Source organism: Anabrus simplex, chromosome 7 (genome assembly GCF_040414725.1).
Source record: "Anabrus simplex isolate iqAnaSimp1 chromosome 7, ASM4041472v1, whole genome shotgun sequence".
Taxonomy (NCBI): Eukaryota; Metazoa; Arthropoda; class Insecta; order Orthoptera; family Tettigoniidae; genus Anabrus; species Anabrus simplex.
The window spans coordinates 175,912,632-175,937,625 of NC_090271.1; the positions used below are offsets into that span (position 1 = coordinate 175,912,632).

The following is a 24,994-nucleotide window of genomic DNA, read 5'->3' on the forward strand; positions in this document are numbered from 1 at the left end:
TGGTACACCTCCACGCCGCTAATTCAAACTTTGCGCCAGTTAAGTTAAAACTCCTCTACTGGAGCAAGCCTGAACTTTAACTTCCATATTAATTCAACGATTTCTCAGAAGATATCATTACCATAAATTTTGAAGTGTTCTGAACTATGTCAGTTTCGATTCGTTTTGGTTTTATCTGTAGCAAGAAGTGTGAACATTCTCTTCTAGAGGACACTACTTAAGAACTACAATTGTGCACCTTAGTGCGAAGTGAAGGAACCTTTTTTTGAAGAAATTTAGTACTTATAAGTTTGTTCTTTATTAAATTTCTTTCTGCCATTGTTTAAGTTGGCAATGTTAACCCTTTCTTTCCACCAGTTTTGAATTTGACCAATAAGGAATTTCTGTAATTAATTTTCCACCAATAAGGTGTTTCTTCTTCATCTGGTGTAGTAGTTTTTGCCACTAACCAATAAAATGCTTGTGGGCGGGTGTTATCTTCATGAAACGCCTCGAACTTTCCACGAGGGTATATATCTGCTGATTTTCGGGTCTCCGGGCCACTTCAGTAACATCTATCTTTGTGTAAATTATGTAGCAGGGGGCGGGAAGCGCCTCTTTCTTCGGGCAGCAGTTCAACCACCAGGTAATGGCCTTTTAATAACTTCTTTTCTTGCTAGCTCAGCAGTTTAACTCTCGGGGCAGGTCCGAATCCTTTTACCATGTAACTTTCCTCTAAAATGTAAAGACACTTGGTATCAATTCTATCTTTTTAAACTACAAATTGGGATAGAGTGTGCTTAACCCTCTCGAGCTCCCACTCATATTGCTTTGAGGTGAACTTATTTTCACAACCGTTTCTTCCCTTTTAGTGTAATGTAAATTGTTTTCTTATGTAAGTCACCTCTTTAGTATGGGATTAGCCCTTGCATTAGCGGCCTAGTGCCAGGTAGGTTTTAGTAAAGTATATTAGGAGTGCAGTTTTGCCTCCTCTCAAGTTGGTATTGTGGAGGCCATGTAATATTTCTGTTTCTTCACTGAATAGGCCTCAGTAGGTTGGGTATTTTTTACCCCTGTGTGTATGTCCTTGGAGGACAGCTTGAACGTGGAGTTTGGTGTGGCCTTTGATAGGCTTGAACTTAAGAGCGGGTTGCTCTTTCTTAAAATTTGTTTCTGCGTGCCTCGAGGAGGCTTTTCTGTGTAAGTGGGAGCAAGAGCTCCTGGGCATGATTGGGGTCTTCTGCCCCTTTGTTGAATCTTGTATATCGTAAGGTTGGGCTTATAGCTCAAGAATTGTGTGTCTGGCTCTCGGAGCCCAAATCCTGTAACACTGTAATTTTACACTCTCGATTTGTTGTTTAGCTACTTAGTACCTGTTATATTTGTTATTTCTTGATCTTGAAAAGAAAATATAACCTTGTTAAATTAAATTTAATTTCGTATTTTGAGACCTGTTCACCCCAGCACCTTCTTTCACCTCTGCACATCCACAATACTCCGTAACAAGTGGTAGCAGAGCATGGTTGAATGGGTCTCAAATTAGCCCCTTTTGACGGCTAAACATTACCTTGCTCTCAAACTTGAACAATTTTCTCTGTTGCTGGACTTTTCCTATTCGTTTTTCAAAATTGTTTAATTTTTTGTCAGCATGTCCGGCCCTCGCGAGGTTCTTCATCCTTTCTATTTGCGTATAGAGGAATTAATTTATGAACTATCTCTCAGAAATGTTCAATCTGGAGGCACGGTTGCAGTCGACTCCAATAAGCTAAAAGATTCCCTTGATTTGCCTATTACCATACCGACTTTGGGAGAGAAAGAGATTGACGACGCTCTCTCCACGATCAATGATAATACTACTGAGCTAGCATCTGTAGTTAGTTTTTTTTGAAGAAAATGATCCATCACCTAATCAACTCAAAAGAGTACAGGCTAGGTTGTACCACTTTTATAATAGGGTGTGTGATCTATTGTCTCTGAAGTTAAATGACCTTCAGGGTAAGGAAGCTAGTGCCCTTGCTGAAAACTTGTCCAAAATGTCTAGTAAGGTTAGTCAGTTGTTATCTGGATCTGCGACTCCCAAAATCGACCAGCCTATGATCGTAAATATAGTAAATGTGGAGGATTCCTCTAAAGAGGAAGGAAGGGATACTGAGGCGACCACACAACGAACATCTGCCCCATCAGAATCGGTGTCAGATCGTCGCAAGTCCATTCCACCCTTCGTGTTAAATAATGCTCCTTCTGAATCTGCTTCTCCGCCACTTACGCCCCTTCCTACTACGTCTCCTGGTTTCAGCAGTTTACCCCATCCATTAGCTATGTTGCTTAGAGGTATTTCTAAGTTTTCGGTTAACTCTACAAGTGACGTAATTTCATTTTTAAGGTTTTTAGTTGAGTTTCAGGATCATGCCCTTGTTTTTTCCCTTTCTGCTTGTCAGATTTTGCAAATCATCTATCGCTATGCAATTGGTGTTCTCTCAGACAAAATAGTAAGAGCCATTGCCGAACAATCATCTATTGAAGACTTCCACGCCCACTTGCTAGCTAACTTCATTCCGGCTAGGGCAAGGTCCTCACTTATTCAGAAGTACTATTATCGTGTATAGCGGTTGGATGAAAACTTGGCAGATTTCATCCAAGATATTAAGTTCTATACCAGGGTGTTTGCTCTTAATTTTCCTGAAGATCAAATTGTTCAGGCTATTGTAGAAGGTATTTCACCACCTTACAGATCATACTTGCGTTTTGCGTCACGTCCGCAAAACCTTCGCCGAGCTTGAGGCTATGGTCGTTTCAGCAGAAGCAGTTAGATACGCCGATACCTTGCATGTCGCGAAAGAACCCCCTTCATCCTCTAGTAGTTTTCGGCCTCCACCTTGCCGACCCACCACACTCCGTAAATGTTACGCTTGTGGGTCGCCTGACCATCTTTGGAACAAGTGCCCATCAATCAAGTCTAGTGGGACAAGGAATGGAGCAGGGTCATCTCGAGGCTGTTTTAAATGTGGCGCTTTCTCACATATCGCCAAGTATTGCCCAAATTTGAATAGCACCCCCTCCTGCTCTACTGCTGGTGCAACTTCCACCAATTCCAATAATAATAAGTGACTAGTGGCTTCGGCTGAGTCGACTACTTCATCTTCCCGAGGCTCAGCCCCTTGTAAACATGTCGAAATTTCAGGGAAAACTCAGTCTTCAAATTTATCCTTTGAATGCCCCAGAGAATGTCTTAGGATTGCGGCGGATACCCCCGCACCTGTTCCATTTCTTAAGATTGAATTAAATAATGAGCCTATAACAGCTCTATTAGATGCGGGCAGTGTTTGTTCTATTATTTCGGCTGAATGGTATTCGAAATTTAAATCTATTTGTAAACTTCCTGACTATTGCTCATCTTCTGTTCAATATGTTTCGGCTAATTCTTCTCCATTAGAAATTTTAGGTTCCTTATACACTGACTGACAGAGCAAATGAAACACCAAGAAGGAGTGGTTCGAAAGGGATGAAAGTTGGGGAAAAAACAGAGACGGCACGGACGAATAATTGATGTTTATTTCAAACCGATATGCAGGTTACAAAATGCGCACGGCATCGACTCAGTAGGATGTAGGACCACCGCGAGCGGCGATGCACGCAGAAACACGTCGAGGTACAGAGTCAATAAGAGTGCGGATGGTGTCCTGAGGGATGGTTCTCCATTCTCTGTCAACCATTTGCCACAGTTGGTCGTCCGTACGAGGCTGGGGCAGAGTTTGCAAACGGCGTCCAATGAGATCCCACACGTGTTCGATTGGTGAGAGATCCGGCGAGTACGCTGGCCACGGAAGCATCTGTACACCTCGTACAGCCTGTTGGGAGATGCGAGCAGTGTGTGGGCGGGCATTATCCTGCTGAAACAGAGCATTGGGCAGCCCCTGAAGGGACGGGAGTGCCACCGGCCGCAGCACATGCTGCACGTAGCAGTGGGCATTTAACGTGCCTTGAATACGCACTAGAGGTGACGTGAAATCATACGCAATAGCACCCCAAACCATGATGTCGCGTTGTCAAGCGGTAGGGCGCTCCACAGTTACTGCCGGATTTGACCTTTCTCCACGCCGACGCCACCGTCGTCTGCGGTGACTATCACTGACAGAACAGAAGCGTGACTCATCGGAGAACACGACGTTCCGCCATTCCCTCATCCAAGTCGCTCTAGCCTGGCACCATGCCAGGCGTGCACGTCTATGCTGTGGAGTCAATGAAAGTCTTCTGAGCGGACGCCGGGAGTGCAGACCTCCTTCAACCAATCGACGGGAAATTGTTCTGGTCGATATTGGAACAGCCAGGGTGTCTTGCACATGCTGAAGAATGGCGGTTGACGTGGCGTGCGGGGCTGCCACCGCTTGGCGGCGGATGCGCCGATCCTCGCGTGCTGACGTCACTCGGGCTGGGCCTGAACCCCTCGCACGTGCCACATGTCCCTGCGCCAACCATCTTTGCCACAGGCGCTGCACCGTGGACACATCCCTATGGGTATCGGCTGCGATTTGACGAAGCGACCAACCTGCCCTTCTCAGCCCGATCAACATACCCCTCGTAAAGTCGTCTGTCTCCTGGAAATGCCTCCGTTGACGGCGGCCTGGCATTCTTAGCTATACACGTGTCCTGTGGCACACGACAACACGTTCTACAATGACTGTCGGCTGAGAAATCACGGTACGAAGTGGGCCATTCGCCAACGCCGTGTCCCATTTATCGTTCACTACGTGCGCAGCACAGCGGCGCATTTCACATCATGAGCATACATCAGTGACGTCAGTCTACCCTGCAATTGGCATAAAGTTCTGACCACTCCTTCTTGGTGTTGCATTTGCTCTGTCAGTCAGTGTATGTTAAAATTCGTATTTTTAAATTTACTTGGAAAGTTAAATTGTTTGTGGCCAAGCACTTGTCTTGCCCCATTATATTGGGAGCTGACTTCATTCCTCACACTGGTCTTGTGCTAGATCTTCAGAGTAGGTTGTGCACTTTCAAATTTGCGTCTAATTGTAAAATCCCCTTATTGAAATGTAATTCTGCATCATGTTCATCTATTTCGCCTACCCAGGATGAGATGTTGTTAGACCTTAGACATCTACCTGAGGAGCAGGCTGATACTATTCGTAAGCTGTGTCAGTCGTTTCCAGAGGTGTTCTCTGATACTCTTGGTGTTACTGACCTGATCGAATACAAAATTGAGGTCACGGATTCGATTCCTGTCCGTTTTCCACCTTATAGGCTATCTCCACCTAAAATGAAGGCTCTGAAGGAAATCATTGATCAAATGTTAAAGGATGGTATTATTCGGCCCTCTAAGTCGGCGTATTCTTCACCTATTTTTCTAGTCCCGAAACCCCAAGGTGGCTTCAGGCCTGTCATTGATTATAGGGCTCTCAATCGGAAGGCGGTGTTACAATCTGTGTCCCTTCCTGACCTTCATTCTTGTTTTTCATGGTTTCGTAAAGCTAAGTTCTTCACCATCTTGGATTTGAATTAGGCCTATAATCAAATTCCCCTGGCTGAAGAGTCTAAACATCTTACAGCGTTTGCCACGGATTGGAATCTGTATGAATACAACCGCGTGCCTTTCGGGCTCCCCACCGGAGCAGCTGTGCTTACGAGGCTACTAGATAGGGTCTTCTCCGACATCAAATTTGAGTACTTGTACCACTATCTTGATGATGTCGTCGCATTTTCGGAGACTTTCGAAGAACATCTAGATCATCTGCGAGAAGTTCTCAATCGCCTTCGTAAGGCTGGGTTAACTGTGAAGTTGTCCAAGGTTGCCTTCGCTAAGCCCTCCATGTCATTCCTAGGGCATATTGTGTCGCCTGATGGTGTTGCAGTCGATCGTTCTAGAACACAGGCCATCCGTGATTTTAAACCTCCCAAGGACATCAAAGGTATCGCCAGGTTCATTGGGTATGGTGAATTTCTTCAGGAAGTTTATTCCTAACTTCGCTAATAGAGCGGCGCCCTTGAACCTTCTTCGTAGGAAAGGCATCAAATTTGAGTGGGGACCTTCTCAACAAGCCGCTTTTGAAGATCTTAAATTAGCTCTGTGTAATGCCCCTGTTCTGGCTATGCCTGATTTCTCCAAAAAATTCATCGTCCAAACCGACGCGTTGTCGTCGGCGGTAGCTGCAGTCCTTCTTCAAGAGACTGAACTAGGGAGGCGACCCATCGTCTATGCCTCTAGGACTCTATCGGCTCAAGAAGCCAAGTATTCCATCTATGAGCTCGAGGGTTTGGCAGTCTTATTTGCCTTAGAAAAGTTCCGTCTCTATCTGGAACACGTCAAATTCGACTTGGAGACGGATAATCAAGCCCTAAGCTGGGTCTTAGGTAGGCCGCGTCGTAATGGTCGTATAGCCCGGTGGGCTATCCGAATTTCGGCATTCCAATTTGACGTTAGGCATATCAGAGGTACTGAAAATGTTGTCGCAGACGGACTCAGCCGTATGTTTTCCAACAACGTCGAGAACCATGAACCGGTCGATAGTTCATCACCTCCCGAGTCCATACTATCTGAGGTTAATGCCATCTTAACAGATGCTCCCATGCTCTTTAGGGACCTTGAGAAATATCAACGTGAAGATCCGACGCTGACTCCGATCATGGAAACCCTTTCTTCTGGGGAACATGTTGTCCCTTATGTACTGAGGAATGGTGTTTTATGTTGCCCTTCGAGGCATGATAAGATGATGAAAGTTGTAGTTCCAGCTGTTCTTGTACCAATGATCTTCAAGTACTATCATGAGACCCCATTAGGGGGGCATTTAGGCATCTTCAAAACCCGTGAAAAGATCCGGGAAATGTTTATCTGGAAGGGTATGGACAGTGAAATTCGTGAACTAGTAAAGGCTTGTAAATCCAGCCTGCTTAGTAAACCCACCATGTCTACCAAAGTAGGCCTTTTGTCTTCTCATCAAGCATCGCGCCCAATGGAATGCCTGTATATTATGTAGGACCCTTCCTCCAGTCAAAGGGAAATGCCAACAAGTTCATCTTTGTATGTGTAGATGGTTTTAGTAGATTTTCCTGGTTATTTCCGACTAAGCTGGCTACCGCTCAGTCCACCATTAGTTGTTTAAATTCAATCTTTGCTTCTTTTGGTCCGTGTCGATATATTGTGTCTGACAATGCCAAGGCTTTCACATCTAATCTATTTCGTAAATTCTGTTTTGATCTGTCCATATCTCATGTGACTACTTCTGCTTATTATCCCCAACCATCTCTTGCCGAAAGAGTCAATCGTAATCTCAGGTCGGCCTTTATTGCCTATCATCATGAAGATCATTCTAGGTGGGACACGTCCCTGCATTGGTTAGCTTTTGTTTTGAACTCGGCTGTTCATGAATCACATAAATTTACTCCAGCTTCGTTGATGTTCAAGTTTGTTCCCAACTCGCCGCTCTCTAACCTCTGGTCTTTGAGTGATATTCTACCTGAGACAATAGATCCAGATAACATTAAAGATCTTTGGAAGAAGGCTAAAGCCAATCTTAAAGTGTCTCATGAAAAGGTTAGGGAAAGATATGATCGTGGACGGAGACCCACCCATTTGAAGGTAGGTGACCAGGTGATGGTCAAGAATTTTGTTCCCGCGGGCAAGCTTGCCCCCAGATTTCAAGGGCCGTGCATAATTCTAGATTTTCTTACGCCGGTTACGTTGTTATTAAGCAATCCAGCCACCGAGAGGATATTTAGGGTTCACCTGTCACAGGTGAAACCGGTGTAATTTCTGTGCTAACTTGCTTCATATAATTTTGAAAGAAATATGAAGGTTATATTTTTTTTGAGGGGTTTCACTTTTAAGGCCTTCTGCCCTTGGAATCTGTTTCCTTGTATGTAAGCATTTTTGTAAAACCTTCCCCGAACCGTTAAACTGCCATCCCGTCCTTGCCATGGCCATTACCATGCTCCCGTCTCCTGCTAACATAAAACTGTGGCTTATTGGAAAGAAATAAATATCTCCACGCCGCTGGCCCCTCAACCTCGCCATAAAGACTGTACCCTAAAATAATTATGGTCCAACAAAATTCTGCAGCCGAGCTTTAATGTTTCAGTGCCCCCGCAGCAGTGCGGCGCCGTACCGCCACTGAGGTGGGGTATGGGCCCGCCCCTCTCCAGTGAGGCCAACCAGGGTACGGCGAGCTGGAGTCCTCCTCTCGGCCAAGGCTGATGTGCAGCGCACAACCTGCAACTTGCCCGCGACCTGTATGTTCGCCGCGGACGCGGCGTGCTTCAACTCCACTACTCCTCTCATAGTGCGGGCGAGCGGTATCTCAGGGTACTTGAGGGGTCCGAGCGATCTCCTCTGGACACAAGCAGCGGCGGCTGTGCTGGCCGCCAAACTTAATCAACCTTGAATGTACTTAATCAGCTCCATGGACATTACCTGCATTTTCGGATTCAGCTGCAATATCTGGTGGACTTAGAAAATTCTTCCTCACTTTTAAAAACTAAAAGTTTCCTTCTGAATTCAACCTCTACAAGCATAAAGACTTTACATCTAAAGTAACTACAAAGTATTTTGAAACTGGACCCAATCATTTAAGAAAATTTGGTTGTAAAGACTTCTGCAATTAACTTCTATATCAACATCATAACTTGGACCTTATTTTAAAACAAAAGTTTATGTTCCTCTGTGTTACCCCTTGGAGGGACTTTTGGGGGGGGAGGTCTGTACCGGGTGGTACACCTCCACGCCGCTAATTCAAACTTTGCGCCAGTTAATACTCCTCTACTGGAGGGAGCCTGAACTTTAACTTCCATATTAATTCAACGATTTCTCAGAAGATGTCATTACCATAAATTTTGAAGTGTTCTGAACTATGTCAGTTTCGATTCGTTTTGGTTTTATCTGTAGCAAGAAGTGTGAACATTCTCTTCTAGAGGACACTACTTAAGAACTACAATTGTGCACCCTAGTGCGAAGTGAAGGAACCTTTTTTTGAAGAAATTTAGTACTTATAAGTTTGTTCTTTATTAAATTTCTTTCTGCCATTGTTTAAGTTGGCAATGTTAACCCTTTCTTTCCGCCAGTTTTGAATTTGACCAATAAGGAATTTCTGTAATTAATTTTCCACCAATAAGGTGTTTCTTCTTCATCTGGTGTAGTAGTTTTTGCCACTAACCAATAAAATGCTTGTGGGCGGGTGTTATCATTCACGAAATGCCTCGAACTTTCCACGAGGGTATATAAACTGCTGATTTTCGGGTCTCCGAGCCACTTCAGTAACATCTATCTTTGTGTAAATTATGTAGCAGGGGGCGGGAAGCGCCTCTTTCTTCGGGCAGCAGTTCAACCACCAGGTAATGGCCTTTTAATAACTTCTTTTCTTGCTAGCTCAGCAGTTTAACTCTCGGGGCAGGTCCGAATCCTTTTACCATGTAACTTTCCTCTAAAATGTAAAGACACTTGGTATCAATTCTATCTTTTTAAACTACAAATTGGGATAGAGAGTGCTTAACCCTCTCGAGCTCCCACTCATATTGCTTTGAGGTGAACTTATTTTCACAACCATTTCTTTCCTTTTAGTGTAATGTAAATCGTTTCCTTATATAAGTCACCTCTTTAGTATGGGATTAGCCCTTGTATTAGTGGCCTAGTGCCAGGTAGGTTTTAGTAAAGTATATTAGGAGTGCAGTTTTGCCTCCTCTCAAGTTGGTATTGTGGAGGCCATGTAATATTTTCTTTTCAAGATCAAGAAATAACACATATAACAGGTACTCAGTAGCTAAACAACAAATCGAGAGTGTACAATTACAGTGTTACAGGATTTGGGCTCCGAGAGCCAGACACACAATTCTTGAGCTATAAGCCCAACCTTACGATATACAAGATTCAACAAAGGGGCAGAAGACCCCAATCATGCCCAGGAGCTCTTGCTCCCACTTACACAGAAAAGCCTCCTCGAGGCACGCAGAAACAAATTTTAAGAAAGAGCAACCCGCTCTTAAGTTCAAGCCTATCAAAGGCCACACCAAACTCCACGTTCAAGCTGTCCTCCAAGGACATACACACAGGGGTAAAAAATACCCAACCTACTGAGGCCTATTCAGTGAAGAAACAATGAGAATTAAAATCATTAACACACTGATTAATTACATACTTAGATTTTTATGGATACCAATAAACAGAAAGGAGACTACTGTTTTATGTACAGTATTAAATCTCATAAAATCAATAAATATGTACCTGAAACTTACTTGCTCTTTGAACTGGGACAGAACCGCATAACATGTGATCGGCAGGCCTCTTTGAACTTGTAGGTGAAGTGATAATTTTTAAGTGAAATTAACTGGAAGTGTTCAACAGCAGCACGACACTTATAGCTGGCTCGCATATCTGGTTCATTTTTGTGTTCTATAAGACATTCCATTATATCACCCTCATCTTTGTCAGCCTCCAGTTCAGCTTCACAATGTCTTTCCATCATCTTCTTGCAATAGGACATGATTATAGGATTCAGTTCAACATGCTCTGCTTGGATCTCGGTGAAATTACTTACAGCCACTTTACAAGCTGGACTCAACCTGTAAGAGAACAGAAATCTTCACTACTTTATAAACATCACGTGACCATGTCTGAGAAACTCAACCATAAGCACAAAAAATGACTTTTTTTGATTTTAAGGAATTTAATTTCAACATCTGATTCTGGGTATTTATAAAGTAAATATCTACATAAAAAAGTTTAAATTAAATTAATTAATTAAATTTTTCATAACAAGAAAGGAAACTTTGGTGAGTAAAAAAAAAAAGAAAATTGTCCTTCCAGAAACACAACTATAAGTCACACAATGTTAACCTTTAGACGATGTATCATTATCCCCTGGACTGGCGAAACCTCTCAGGGTAGCAGTCTATCGGTACCCTAAATTATTTAGAATTGTTTCCTTATTTAAATGCTAGACGTCCTTAACTACAAGGGAATAGTTTGAGGATGGTTCTAACATGTGTTTTACTCAACAGATATCGCTGTTATAGTATATTTGTACATATGTATATTCTTTGACTTGAAACACGTGGTCTCTCTTCTGGGTTTGCTGACATCTTGAATGATGGCAACGGCAAACTGGTGCTCGGTATTCCACGTGTTTATGCCATTCATTTAGTGATTTTCAGCAGTATCTTAGGCAGTATATATAGTTTATTTGTTAGTTTCTTAGATAATTTAGTCTTAAGTAATTTTAGTGAGTAGTGTGAGTATAGTATTACGTGTAGTACAGTACGGTACTGTGAAGTTATGAGTGCACATAACCTGTGCAAAGCAAAATGCGTGTTTAGCCGACGATGATGTAATAGAATATCTAGACCATTATTAGAGTGATGGCAACAATCCTTCATCGGAATCTGAAAGTGGGATGGTAATGTGCAGAATCCTGCATTGCCAGATAGTGATGGTGCATGGGGAGCATTTTGCAAAACACAAGTGTACTTAGGTCAGTGACACATTACTGTACATTTAAAATGTATCTTCAGATCTAGAAAACATAATAACAACATTTAATGTGCTAATAGAGGATAAAAACAGCATCCTATTTATGTCAACAGTTGGAATAGAAAGCCAGTAAATTAGTGCCAAATTACTTGAACATTTCCTTATTGGTCAAAATTTCATTTTTAAATAGTTTATTAAAACATTTACCAGGAGGTATACAGGCACAGTTACCTTACAGTGTTATAGAGTGGTTTATTATCTTTGTTTCTGTTGAATTTCACATCAGTATCTTTATTATTATTATTTTTTTAAATATGCATATTTTGCAGTAAAAATAGCTGAATACAAGAGTACGTAAGTCGATAACACAGTAGACATTTTTCAATATATATTCAGAACTAAAACACAGAATAATAATGTAGGAAATATTTACAGAGCGATCCAACTCTGCCATTGATTCCATGAATAATTCACGACTAACGTCACCAAAAGGCACAGTTCACAATAAAGTTCGTTTTTAATGCTTCCTTTGTTTTATGTTAACAATCACTTGTTTGTATTGTTCTAAAAACTGTAACTAACTTACTTCATTGCTGAATATACATTTATAGGAGATAAACGGGATCGTGTTATTTATTGCGCAAAAACATGCCACAATTTACTAGATGTTTATGGGCCTAGGATATTTATAAAATACGATGCACCGTAAGTAAATTAGTTTCTGTCGAGCAGGCAAATTACGCAAGTTTCAAGGTTAAGATTATTTCTTCAATCCAAGTATCGCCACACGCCAAGAGATGAGTGCCACCGGCGTGAAATTCAAAGTATTGAAGTAAGAAAACTACGACACCGGGAAAATTCAGATGCGAGCAGTCCTTATCAAGAATAATGTGTGGAGCTATGTCAGTGGGACAAAAAAGAAGCCTGAAACGATGGCAGACAATGCCACAGCCGTATGGGTATGTGGGTGGAAGGCAACTTAAAAGCACAATCAGACATCATCCTCACTATGCACTGGTCTGAAATTAAACAGGTAAAAGGATGTGAAACCTCTCACGTGGTATGGATTAGGTTGGGAGAAATTTACCATAAGTTTACCAATTTACCAATCTAACGGACCAGCATGGAAAGCAGCCCTTTTAAATCAATTAGTTTCATCTAAAATGCAGGAAGGTGATGATGCAAGGGAACATACTCGTCAAATTTTTGACATCGTAGACAAGTTGACAGAGATGGAGGTAGAAATAAATCATGATCTTCTGGCTGTTATGCTGCTGGGAAGCTTGCCGCAAAGTTTTGAAAACTTTCGCTGTGCCATTTCATCGTGGGACGATTTGCCGACTCTGAGATTCTACGAATCAAAATCAGCAAGGAGTTTGACCCATGCAAAGATGCCAGTCAAAATTCAGTGGAGGAAGCGATGGTCGCAGGTAAGGTCGCGAAAAACAGTCGTCGAGGTTGTGGTGAAAAGTCAAAGGAGAAGAACGACACAAACAAAAAGGACAAATGGATGAAGAGCTTCAACTGCGGAAAAATATGTCATTGTAAAAGTGACTATAGAGTACCAAAGAAAACCGGTGAACAATAAACCAATAGTGCTGACCACGTGTATTTGTATGTTCTAAGAGACATGACGTTCAGTCAGGCATTTTAAATGATGAACAATGCATATTGTGACACCTGGTGTGTCGACAGTGACTACATATCTCATATGTGCAAAGATATTAATTAATTCGCGAAACTTGATCAAGAGGGACTTGGGAAGCTGAACCTAGCCAACTGTGAACATATTAATATTGAGGGTTAACTATTAGTTAACAAATTTATGTAAATCATCCAAGACGATTTTGTATTGATTAGGTGGTCTAATAAATAACTTAATGTTATTATTTCAATCAAATATCATCAATACGGACCAAAAATGATATTTATTACATGTAATAATATTCTGCATGTGCCGGATTTGAGCGAAAATTTAATATCAGAGAGCAAAATCACAGATTAAGGTTATGATGTCAAATTTAAGAAAATGAAAGCCGAAGTTGTGAACAGCAATGGGCATGTACTCCTAACTGCGACTCATAAGAACGGCCTGTATTATTTTCAAAGGCAAAGCCGAATGCAAGAACATCACTGAAGGTGACAAGGTAGGGGAAGTTCCAAAGAAGAATTCCCTACAATATTGGCACATTCGAGTAGAACATTTTAATATCCATGACCAGGAAGTCTAAGAGGGATAACAATAGAAAATGTCAATAAGGATTTTGACTGCAGAGTCTGCTTGCAGGGGAAAATGAGCCGACCACTATTCTCCAAGACATCTGAAAGAAAGTCAGCCATGGGCGACCTAGTGCATTCGGATGTTTGCGGCCTGATGCGCATTCCGTCACACGGCTAAAAATATAAATTTTTGCACATTCATTGATGATTACCCCAAATGGTGCGAAGTATAGCTCATTAAACAGGAAAATCAAGTACGGTACTTAGAGAGTTCAAAATTTTCAGATCTATCATGTACACACAACAGGGGAAGAAAATCAAATGTCTTCAATCTGATAATGATTTAGAATTTGTGAAATAAGATTTTGTCCAACTACTTGAGAAGCATGAAATATCCCAACGACTGACAGCCCCCTACAATCCCGAACAGAATGGAGTTGCTGAGAGACGCAATAGTACACTCATGGAAACGGAACGGCAAGGTGTCTGCTAATACAATCAGAGTTGCCATCAGCATTGTAGGGGGAGGCAGTTAACACTGAAAACTTCATCAGAAACAGGTGTTCCACGACAAAGTTGGAGGGGAAGACAGCGTACGAGCCTTGGCATGGCAAGCCCCCTGATGTGACTGACTTCAAGCCGTTCGGATGTGAAGTGTTCGTAATGGACAGGTCACCAGCGAGAAGCAAGCTCAACCATCTCTCCATCAAAGGAATCTTTGTAGGATAGATTGCAGATTGGATTCCGGGCAAGAATAAGATCATAGTGTCAAGAGACGTCAAGTTCCTGGAGAAGTCGCCTATGCAGTCAAGCAACAAATGTGGAGATTTCGAGCCAGGAGAAGTGACTTCATGAGAATCGTTCAGTCCACTGAACGATGACATTGTGGCAGAGAAGCCATCCATTGAAATCAATCTCCATCACTCTCAAGGACAAGATGTAGATGTTGAAATCTTAGACCAACAAGACAACTCGAGTCAGATGATTCGGACCAGAAGGATTTTCTCTATTTCCCTGCAGAGAAACCATCCAGACACCGACGAGGAAAAAGACGCAAGATTTACACCGGACAACAAAGACACTGTTTTGATCGTAGTGACAGAACAATGATAAATCACGACAATGAAGAAAAGCCAAACTTCGCACATCTAACTGAGGTCCCTATCTCATAGCCTTTATCCAGTGCACAATCACATGAATGGTTAGAAGCTTTGGCAAATGAAATCAAGACATGGGGCATGGTATTAAGATCCATGGCCAAGGATGTGATTGGAGGCCGGTTGGTTCTGCGAGATAAGTACGGAAAGGATGGAGTTTTGGAGAAGAGAAAAGCCCTGATTGTTGCAAAAGGATACTCCCAATGTTTTGGGAAGAACTACCATGAAACTTTTGCCCCAGTTAATCGATTGGATTCAATTCGTTTGGCCATTGCATATGCAGCATAGAACAGGATGAATATTCATCAGTATGATGTCGCTGCAGCCTATCTCAATGGTGCCTTGGATGAGGATGTGTTTATGGAGTTGCCTAATGAGATGAAAGAGGTACTCGAATACAATGTTAGAAAGAAGAATCATGATCAAAAATTCGTCCATGAAGCTGAGGCTTTGTTGCAAAGGTTGAAAACAGGGGACTTTATCTGCCATATGAAGAAGGACTCATACGGCCTATAGAAGGCTGGTCGAGCTTGGCACCAACACTTTGTTCAACAGTTACGTCATCAAGGAGCAATACCGACGAAAAAAGACCCACGCATATATGTAAAGGTCCAAGATGAGGATCTAACGATCATAGTAGTATACATCAACAATATTGGTTAACATTACTTGCTTTATGTCCCACTAACTACTTTTATGAGACAATATTTTAATGATGTGCCAGAACCCCGAGAATATTATTCAATTCGAAAATCGTTGAAGTGAGCCTTTCGAGTTGAAGAATCTTGGTGAGATGAAGTGTTGTCTGGGGACAGACTTCTTTATAGATAACGACAAGATTGCGTTGAATCAGAGAATGCACATAGAGGGCATGTCACAGTTTTTTAAAAAACATTTCACTTTTGCTGCTCAAAAATCCATTAAAAATACTACAGAACTAATTAAGTAACTAGATAAATTTAACTTGCAACCGCACCACACACTGCATTCTTTCAATATCATTAATGTGTATCAAAGTATAAAAACGAGCAAACTTTTTCCATCATTGAGAATAATCTGAATTCTAATCCTCAACTGAGTAAACTTGAAATCTCTAATTTTGTGTGTCTTAAAATTGTTACTGGATAATAATTATTTTACATTTGACAAGGTTATTTATGAGCAAAACAGCTTGGCTATGGGATCACTGGCCTCTGGTATCTTAGCAAAAATTTACTTAGACTTTCTGGAGCACAATGCCATTGAAAGGAATGATAAGGTTGGTAATATTAAGTTCTGGGCCAGATTTGTAGATGACACGTTTGTCATCATCGATGAGCGTTCTGTTGATACAATGAATAACCTTTCAAACCTCAACAACATAGATCCTGATATCAAATTCACACTGGATTCAGAAACTAATGCTTCCATCAACTTTTTAGATATAACGATCACCAGACTCCCTTCTTCTTTCTCTTATAAAATATACAGAAAATCCACCCGTACAGCCTCAACAATAAAACAAGATTCCATACATCCCTATTCCCACAAATGTGCTACTTAGAGCTTAGTTGATCGCGCGTTCAAAATTCCAATGTTGAAAGCAGACCTAAACGAAGAACTTAATACTATACGTGCGATAGCCAGGTTTAAGGGTTATAACAAAAGTTTCATTGAACGTATTATGAACAAATTCAGACATCGTCCTAAATCCAACCTAATAAAAGATAATCCTAAGCCTAAGTTATTCTCAACTTTTACTTTCAATCAAAATATCTACAGTGTTACCAACCTATTCAAGAAACATAACGTCAACATTGCTTTCCGCGCCAACAATAGAAATATGGACATTCTCCACAATTCCAACCTGGTCAACAAATCAGACCCTTTCACTAAGTCAGGAGTTTAGAGGTTTCAGTGCAGCGACTGTAACAGTTCACATATAGGACAAACTGGCAGGAGCTTTAAGATTAAAAATGCCGAACATCTCAATGCAATTAAATACAATAGGTTTTCTGCAGTTGGTCAGCATATACAGGATTATAAACACAAATTTAATGGATTGATGATGCTTGTTGTTTTAAGGGGCCTAACATCGAAGGTCATCGGCCCCTATTTAATGGATTAGATCAAGATATTGTTAAATCTGGATTAGATAAAGATTTAACAATATTGGACACGTTGAAGAAAGGCCCCTTACTACATATCACGGAAGCCAGTTGCATACATCTAGACCAATACTTCAACCCAAATCTCAATTTGAACGACATTTCCGAAAAGCTTAGAATTTTATTTGATTCTCTTATTTCAATTCTCAACAGTGTTAAACTCCCTAAAAACAGCTTGTTCTTCCAGATTATACGTCACACGTTATCTTGTTATCCTTCCCTACCATGCTCAGCTGACTCCGTCCCCTCCATCACCCCTCTTCTCCTTCCTGAGCCACCCCTTTCCCCTCCTTAACGATGTTCTACGCTTGCAGTGAACTCTAGCACTTGCTCCTTACCATTCTCCACGCATACATCAGGTCGCTCGAGGTGAGTTTCCTACTTAACTTTATAGATTTTTGCCCTATTTCCAATATTTCATTTTAACTCTTAACTTTCTTTTCATACTTCAGGTTCCGCATTGGATCGAGAACTTTCTGGCCATATATCTACTTTCTCTTTGCCTGCAACATGATCCATTTCTTTCAGTACCTCAATTGACAGCTTCTTTTTATGAGTTGACATTACAAGCCACCATGCAACTTGCTTATGTTATACATTATCATCAATATTCTATGGAAGGACTGCATATTACTACGTCTGTTTTTGAATGTCCATCTTTTATTTTCACCTAATGTTTAGCAGCGCTAAGCTTGTGACATTTAACCATTCCAAAGTGATCAAGTTTTTAAACATTTTATACTTTGTCCAACCAACAAGCACATAACTTGTTAATATTCTTTTCAGCATTATATTTTTACTTCATCCTATTAATGTCACTTATTACCAAGGGTCTATTATATGTACTACATACTTGTATATCTTTGTTCATACGACCTGTTTTGGCTGATGATGGTGTCCATAGGGACCGAAACCGGTACTGAATAAAAATGTTATCATATTAACAACATACTGCGTATTGAAAAAAAAATGGGATCAATCAAATTTCCCTCTATTGTATGTTATCCTCAACTGACTCACTGTTCTTCCTCGGCAGCGATGATGGAAATCTTTCTATAAAGATTGTATTCTATTCCATTGTACAGAACACTGGGCATCTTCAATATTTGAAACATCTGCAACTCTTGCATGTTTCAGTACTTCATCATTGAGAAGGAACTTGTTAATAATATAATCACATGCTGTGCAGAAGTAACCCCTGGCAGATGAAAATAATGTTGATTTATCTCTATCATTTTCTTCAAGTTCATTGTCTAGCTCATCATTGTCTCTCTGATTCTCAACAGAATGGTATGGAACTTTTAATAAAAGGGAACTTTTGATCACTTTTGGTTTTAATAAATCTCGAAAGGAGCTGCTTAACAGGTTCATCATTAGTTCTAGTAGTTTATGAATGTGACGGGAAGCACTCTGAAGTGTAGAATTGAAATTTTCAAATAAAAAAATGACAGCATACAGGAAGGCACAGTATGCCTTATTTAAGCCTGATGACAGAACCATAAAAATATTCTTCACGATTTTGATAATGTTCTTATTCTTTAGCACAGAAGTGTCAGATTTTGAGAACACATGCAAATATTTTGGGAGCGACCAATTCTGATGATTCAGTGGCTTTCCTCTTTTGATGGTCTTTTGAACTACCAGGCTCGGCATTTGAGATCATAATTGATGTTAAGCTAGTAACTGATGCACACTGAGCATTAACAAGCACCTCATCTTTAACCCTCTTGCACTCAGCGCACCTATCTGTCAGGACGAGAGGTTATGGCGAGAACGCTTACGGCGCCGATACATCGGCTCTGTCCTATTTAGGGACTTTGGTAAATTGTGTGGCTGTTAAATGGTAACAGGTGATCGTGACAGCAACTTAAAGCATTGAATTTGCAATTTTCTCAACAGATATATCCACCAACCTTAGAAAATATTTTTATTTTTGACAAATGAAATCTGTTGACCAAGAATATTTATGTTTTGGTTGTTTGAAGTTGTTATTGTGTGGGTCTGTTTTTGGTTGGCTTATGAATACAAAAATTAGATCTTCCTCTCAGTTTAGTTTAAAGTTTATTCTGTTTCTCAGGTATAATGTGTGTTCGCTGTACTTCCCGAACTATAATTACAGTATATACATCTTCTCATTACTCCACTGTAGCATGTGTTTGCGTCATTTTTTTCTTGTAATGAGTGGGCCATGTACAAGGCCGAATTCTGAAATCATGATCCATATAAACTAAGAACAGCAAAGGTGAAAGATTACAGCATTGTCTAACCCCTGTAAGTACCCTGAACCAAGAACTCATTCTACCATCAATTCTCACTGAAGCCTAATTGTCAACATAAATGCCTTTGATTGATTTTAATAATCTACTTTTATTTCCATAGTCCCCCAGTATAGTGAACTTCTTTTCCCTCGGTACCCTGTCATATGCTTTCTCTAGATCTACGAAACATAAACACAACTGCCTATTCCTCTCGTGGCATTTTTCAATTACCTGGCGCATACTGAAAATCTGATCCTGACAGCCTCTCTGTAGTCTGAAACCACACTGGTTTTCATCCAACTTCCTCTCAACGACTGATCGCACCCTCCCTTCCAAGATGCCTGTGAATACTTTGCCTGGTATACTAATCAATGAGATACCTCAATAGTTGTTGCAATCCTTCCTGTTCCCTTGCTTACAGATAGGTGCAATTACTGCTTTTGTCCAATCTGGAGGTACCTTACCAACACTCCACGCTAATTTTACTACTCTATGAAGCCATTTCATCCCTGCCTTCCCACTATACTTCACTATTTCAGGTCTAATTTCATCTATTCCTGCTGCCGTATGACAATGGAGTTTATTTACCATCCTTTCCACTTCCTCAAGCATAATTTCACCAACATCATTTTCCTCCTGCCCACGAGCTTGGCTGTTTGCAACACCACCACGATGATTTCCTTTTACATTGAGAAGATGTTCAAAATATTCCTTCCACCTCTCCAGTGATTCCCTGGTTTCTATTATGAGTTCACCTGAATTACTCAAAACACTGTTCATTTCCTTTTTCCCTCCTTTCCTACGATTCTTTATTACGGTCCAGAAAGGTTTCCCTGCTGCTTCACCTAGCCTTTCCAGGTTATTACCAAAATCTTTCCATGACTTCTTTTTGGAATCAACAACTATTTGTTTCCCTCTGTTTCTTTCATCTATGTACAAATTCCTGTCTGCCTTGGCCCTTGTTTGGAGCCATTTCTGATAAGCCTTCTTTTTACGTTTACAAGCTGCTCACACTTCATCATTCCACCAAGATGTTCGCCTTTTCCCATCTTTACACACAGTTGTTCCTAGGCATTCCCTTGCACTTTCTACTACAGCATCCAGGTATGCCATCCATTCACTTTCTATATCCTGAACCTGCTTACTGTCTACTGTTCGAAACTTCTCACTAATCATATCCATGTACTTCTGTCTAATTTCCTCGTCCTGGAGATTTTCTACCCTTATCTGTTTGCAGACAGATTTCACTATCTCTACCCTAGGCCTAGATATACTTAGTTCACTACAGATCAGATAGTGGTCTGTATCATCGAAAAATCCACGAATAACTCTTACATTCCTAACAGATTTCCTGAATTCAAAGTCGGTTAAGATATAGTCTATTATGGATCTGGTACCTCTAGCCTCCCATGTGTAACAGTGAATAGCCTTATGCTTGAAGAATGTATTCGTAACAGCTAAACCCATACTAGTACAGAAGTCCAGCAAACGCTTCGCATTCCCATTAGCTTCCATATCTTCCCCACATTTACCAATCACCCTTTCGTATCCTTCAGTTCTATTCCCAACTCTCGCACTGAAATCACCCATTAACACTATTCTATCCTTGCTGTTCACCCTGACCATGATGTCACTCAATGCTTCATAAAACTTGTCAACTTCATCCTCATCTGCACCCTCACATGGTGAATACACGGACACAATTCTTGTCCTAATTCCTCCCACTGACAAATCTACCCACATCATTCGCTCATTTACGTGCCTAACAGAAACTATATTGCGTGCAATGGTATTCCTGATAAAGAGCCCTACCCCAGACTCTGCCCTTCCCTTTCTAACACCCGTCAAGTACACTTTATAATCTCCTATCTCTTCCTCGTTATCTCCCCTTACCCGTATATCACTTACTCCTAGCACATGCAGATGCATCCTCTTTGCTGACTCAGCCAGTTCTACTTTCTTTCTTCCATAAGCCCTATTAATATTGATAGCTCCCCATCAAATTCCATTTCGTTTGCCAAGTGTTTCCAAGGAGTCCCTCGCCTGTCAAATGGGAGTGGGACTCCATTACTCCCATAGGTCCGAGGCTTGCTTAAGATTTTCTGAGCTTGGTAAATTCATGAAGCAGGATGCTACCCTACTTGCACATAGTCCAAGTGAGGATCTCTACTCTAACGGGTTATGGACCACCGATGAATTGTATAGTCCTAGCTGCCTGAGCACAAGGAGGGCCATGACTCAGAATATGTCCGAGATGCCCACTTCCATTCCATAGCAACTGGTATCCCGACTCTCAGGACCACTTACTAGGCCACTCAGCCGTTGCCCATGGTTCACGAACTAGGACGTGACTACAGTAACCCACAAACATGAATCATGGGCCTACAATTGTAATGAATAATTCCCATCTCAATTTGACTGGCAGAGAGCAAGGGAGCATGCAATTTTTATCAAAAGTTCCCTAGGCGAATGTGTCCGGCATTATAAACAAAATTCTCCAACTAGAATGTGACTAGCATTAGGCAAAGTGGCTTGCCATTTAATGGAAATTCCCCAACTTGAGTACGACTGGCAGTAAGAAAGACCTGTTGTTATGAGTACTCCCTAAGACTGACAGCAGGAAAGTGAGCCTCTCATTACAATGAAGACACCATAATTTGAACATAACTTGTAGTACGCAAGGGGGCCTACTATTATAATGAAAGCACCCCAACGCGATTGTGACTGGCAATATGCAAGGTGACCTAACATTATAATCAAAACACCCAAACTCGATTGTTACTTGCAGTAGGCAAATGTGCCTCCCATTATTATTATTATTATTATTATTAACTTTATTGGTCCTATCGGACCACTTGAGTCTTCCACGTACACTTTTCCTTCGAGAGTTTTACTGTTTGATTCTTCTTATCTGCCCAGTACTTCATTCGTTCTGATCGCTGTGTTCTTCATTCGGCTGAAATCTCTACAGGCCTTCTGTGCATCATTTCAGTTGAAAATTTGTGATTCTTAAGAAGGATGGTAATTTTATTCTTGTTCTCTGCATCTGTAATTTCGAATCCAACTGTTTTGAGAGCCTCTTGAATATCTTTGATCCAATGCCCTCCTGTCTTCTTTCCCAGATTTATCATCACTAGTTGTTGTAAAATCCTGTTTTCTGGTAATCGTAAGATGTGAAAGAAATAAGAGATTCTTTTCTTCTTCATCATGCTGGTAACTGGGTCAATCTCTCGATAGACAGTTTCATTGGGGAAGATTCTCCAGACTCCTTCAACCTGGTACTTTTTATTTATACAAGTTCTGATAATTCTTCTTTCAGTTTTGAGGAGCTGATCAGTTCTTCTTTCATTTTAAATTTGGAACAAGGTTTTGCAAGCGTAAGTGGCTTCGGGCAAAGTTACAGTTTTGTAGTGTTGGATCTTAGTGTCTACTGACAAACATTTTTTGTTATAAGTTGACCAGGTTAGAAATTGTGTATTTTTCATGTTGTTGGTTCTATTTATCCATGTTACTTTCTCGCATAAGTTGTGCATAGGATTTCTCCAAGGTATTTAATTGTAGGAGTATGTTAATTTTTTGATCATTTATGATGACTTTGATGTCAAGGGGTTGCATTGGCATGATCTCAGTTTACTCCTGCCAACTGCTGGATTCGAGACCATCAAGGCTTATCCGCAGTGAATGGCGTGAAGCAATTAAGATGACAGCAAACATTTCAGTGGTTAGATCGGTACCAGGAAGATCTAGAATGATTCCCTTTGTAGGTGCTGCCTCAAGGAGATTGAAACTCTTGCGCATGTTCTGGGATCTTGTCCTCATGGTGAACTTTTAAGGAATACGTGTCATCATAACATCTGCTCGTTAACTGCGACAACGCTGAAAGACCAGGTATTTGAAGAGGTTCATGGCTTAGCGGACAACAGAAGCCACAGAAGGCTCGACATCATTGCTTTCAAAACTAAGAAGAGAGGTTACATCATCCACCCCACAATTCGCTTCGAAAGCCATAAGTCGCAGCCCTCAGACGTTAACCTCGAGAAGAGGAATATTTACTTACCAACAATTACTTACTACAGGGAGAAATACCAGATAGAGGTAATCGACATAGTAGGTCTGATGATTGGAGCAAGGGGAACGATTCCTGTTTTTGCCGCTAATTTCTGGAAACAGATGTCTCTGCCAGTTACAACATTATGGGAGATTGCCATCATAGCCTTAAGGGGCTCGGTGATAATTCTAAGAAATCACTGTTACAATTAGGTTACCTTCAACATTTCTCAAGTACAGTATATCTATTTCTCTTCTAAAAATAAATGTAAAGTATACTTTGTCGCAAGGCAGCCTCTGCATGAGAGGAAGTATTTCATAAAATAAAAATAAATAATCCTATTTTTAGTGCAATTTTCTGGAGACCGGTGATCTGAGCAGACTTCTTCCATGTCACGGGCTGTTTAGTTATCAGACCGAAGGCTGGTTGGATCCTCAACAGCTCCGCCATCAGCTGTCATAGATGGCCTAGGTATCACTGAAGAGGCGTACTAGGGAAATGAGGAGTGAGGTAGTTTCCCGCTGCTTTCCTCACAGAGCCAGAAGTTGCTATTACACATCAGTCTGCCAAGCCCACTGAAATGCATGCACCAACCAACCCTATGAGCAACAGTTTCACACCATTCACAGCAGGGACTGGCTGCATAACGAATGGCATTACTAACATCACTCATACCTCAATCACTTTCATATTGTCAAAGCCAAGGATAAGACAGACAAATCAATGAAAGTAACAAAATTGCTCTAGTCCATACCAGAAGACACAGTGCAGTGTAAACACTAGGTCCCGCCAGCAAAGGCATTCTAAAAGAGCTAAATCATCTGCAAACCCTAGGCAATTTGTCCTTATTGAGGGTTTTGCTCCAATTTTGATTTTAGGTGGGTTTTCTTTTGCCAAATTTTCATGATGTAATCTAGAGCCACATTGAAGAGCAATGGGGATAATCCGTCACCTTGTATGAGGCTTGTATTTATTGTAAAAGCATTTGAGATTTCTTCTCTGAACTTTATTTTTGAAATTGTGTTGGTTAAAGTTAGTTCAATAATTTTTGTTAATTTAGGATGAAGGCCATATGATCTGAGGATTTTTAAAAGAGTGGGTGTGTGTGTACCCATCAGCAGCCTATTTGAAATCTATGAATGAAATAAACAGTTGTTTATTTCTGTATTTGTAATATTACATTATTAGTTTCAGGCTGAGAATTTGGTCTGGGCAACTTCTGTTTTTGGCAAAATCCTCCTTGGTATTCTTCAAGTTGTAGTTCCAGAATGTTTTTATCCTATTTTAAATTATGCGGGAGAAAATTTTGTGAGTGTAGTCCAAAAGGGTTTTCCTCTGTAATTGTCTGGATTAGTTTTATCTTCTTTTTTGAATAATGGATGATTACACCTGAGGTCCAGTGTTCTGGGATTTTCTCTGTGATCCACATTTTGACTAGATGCTGATGTAAATTTATGATTGCTGGTTTCCCTACATTTTTCCAGATTTTTGCAGACTACGTAGCCACATGCCTTATAATGTTTTAGTTCCTTAATTGCGAATTTTACCTCATTGATAGTTGGAGGATCTATTATATCTGGGGTGGTTAACACAGGTGTGTTAGAATTTACTTCCAACGTTTCCAGTGGGTTATCACAATTTAAAAGTTTGTTTGAATGTCTCTGCATTTTCTTGATTACTATTGGCTAACCTTCCTGATTTATCTCTCAGCATTA

General features: G+C 40.9%; 1 protein-coding gene across 1 annotated transcript in view; it reads right to left on the reverse strand.

Moving 5' to 3' along the window:
* Glg1 (golgi glycoprotein 1) overlaps window positions 1-24,994 on the reverse strand; it is a 266,753-nt gene that overhangs the window by 107,622 nt on the left and 134,137 nt on the right. Inside the window, exon 9 of the mRNA XM_067151476.2 lies at window positions 10,216-10,542. Within this exon, the coding sequence (XP_067007577.1) occupies window positions 10,216-10,542 (327 nt within the window). The remainder of the gene's footprint in view (window positions 1-10,215; window positions 10,543-24,994) is intronic.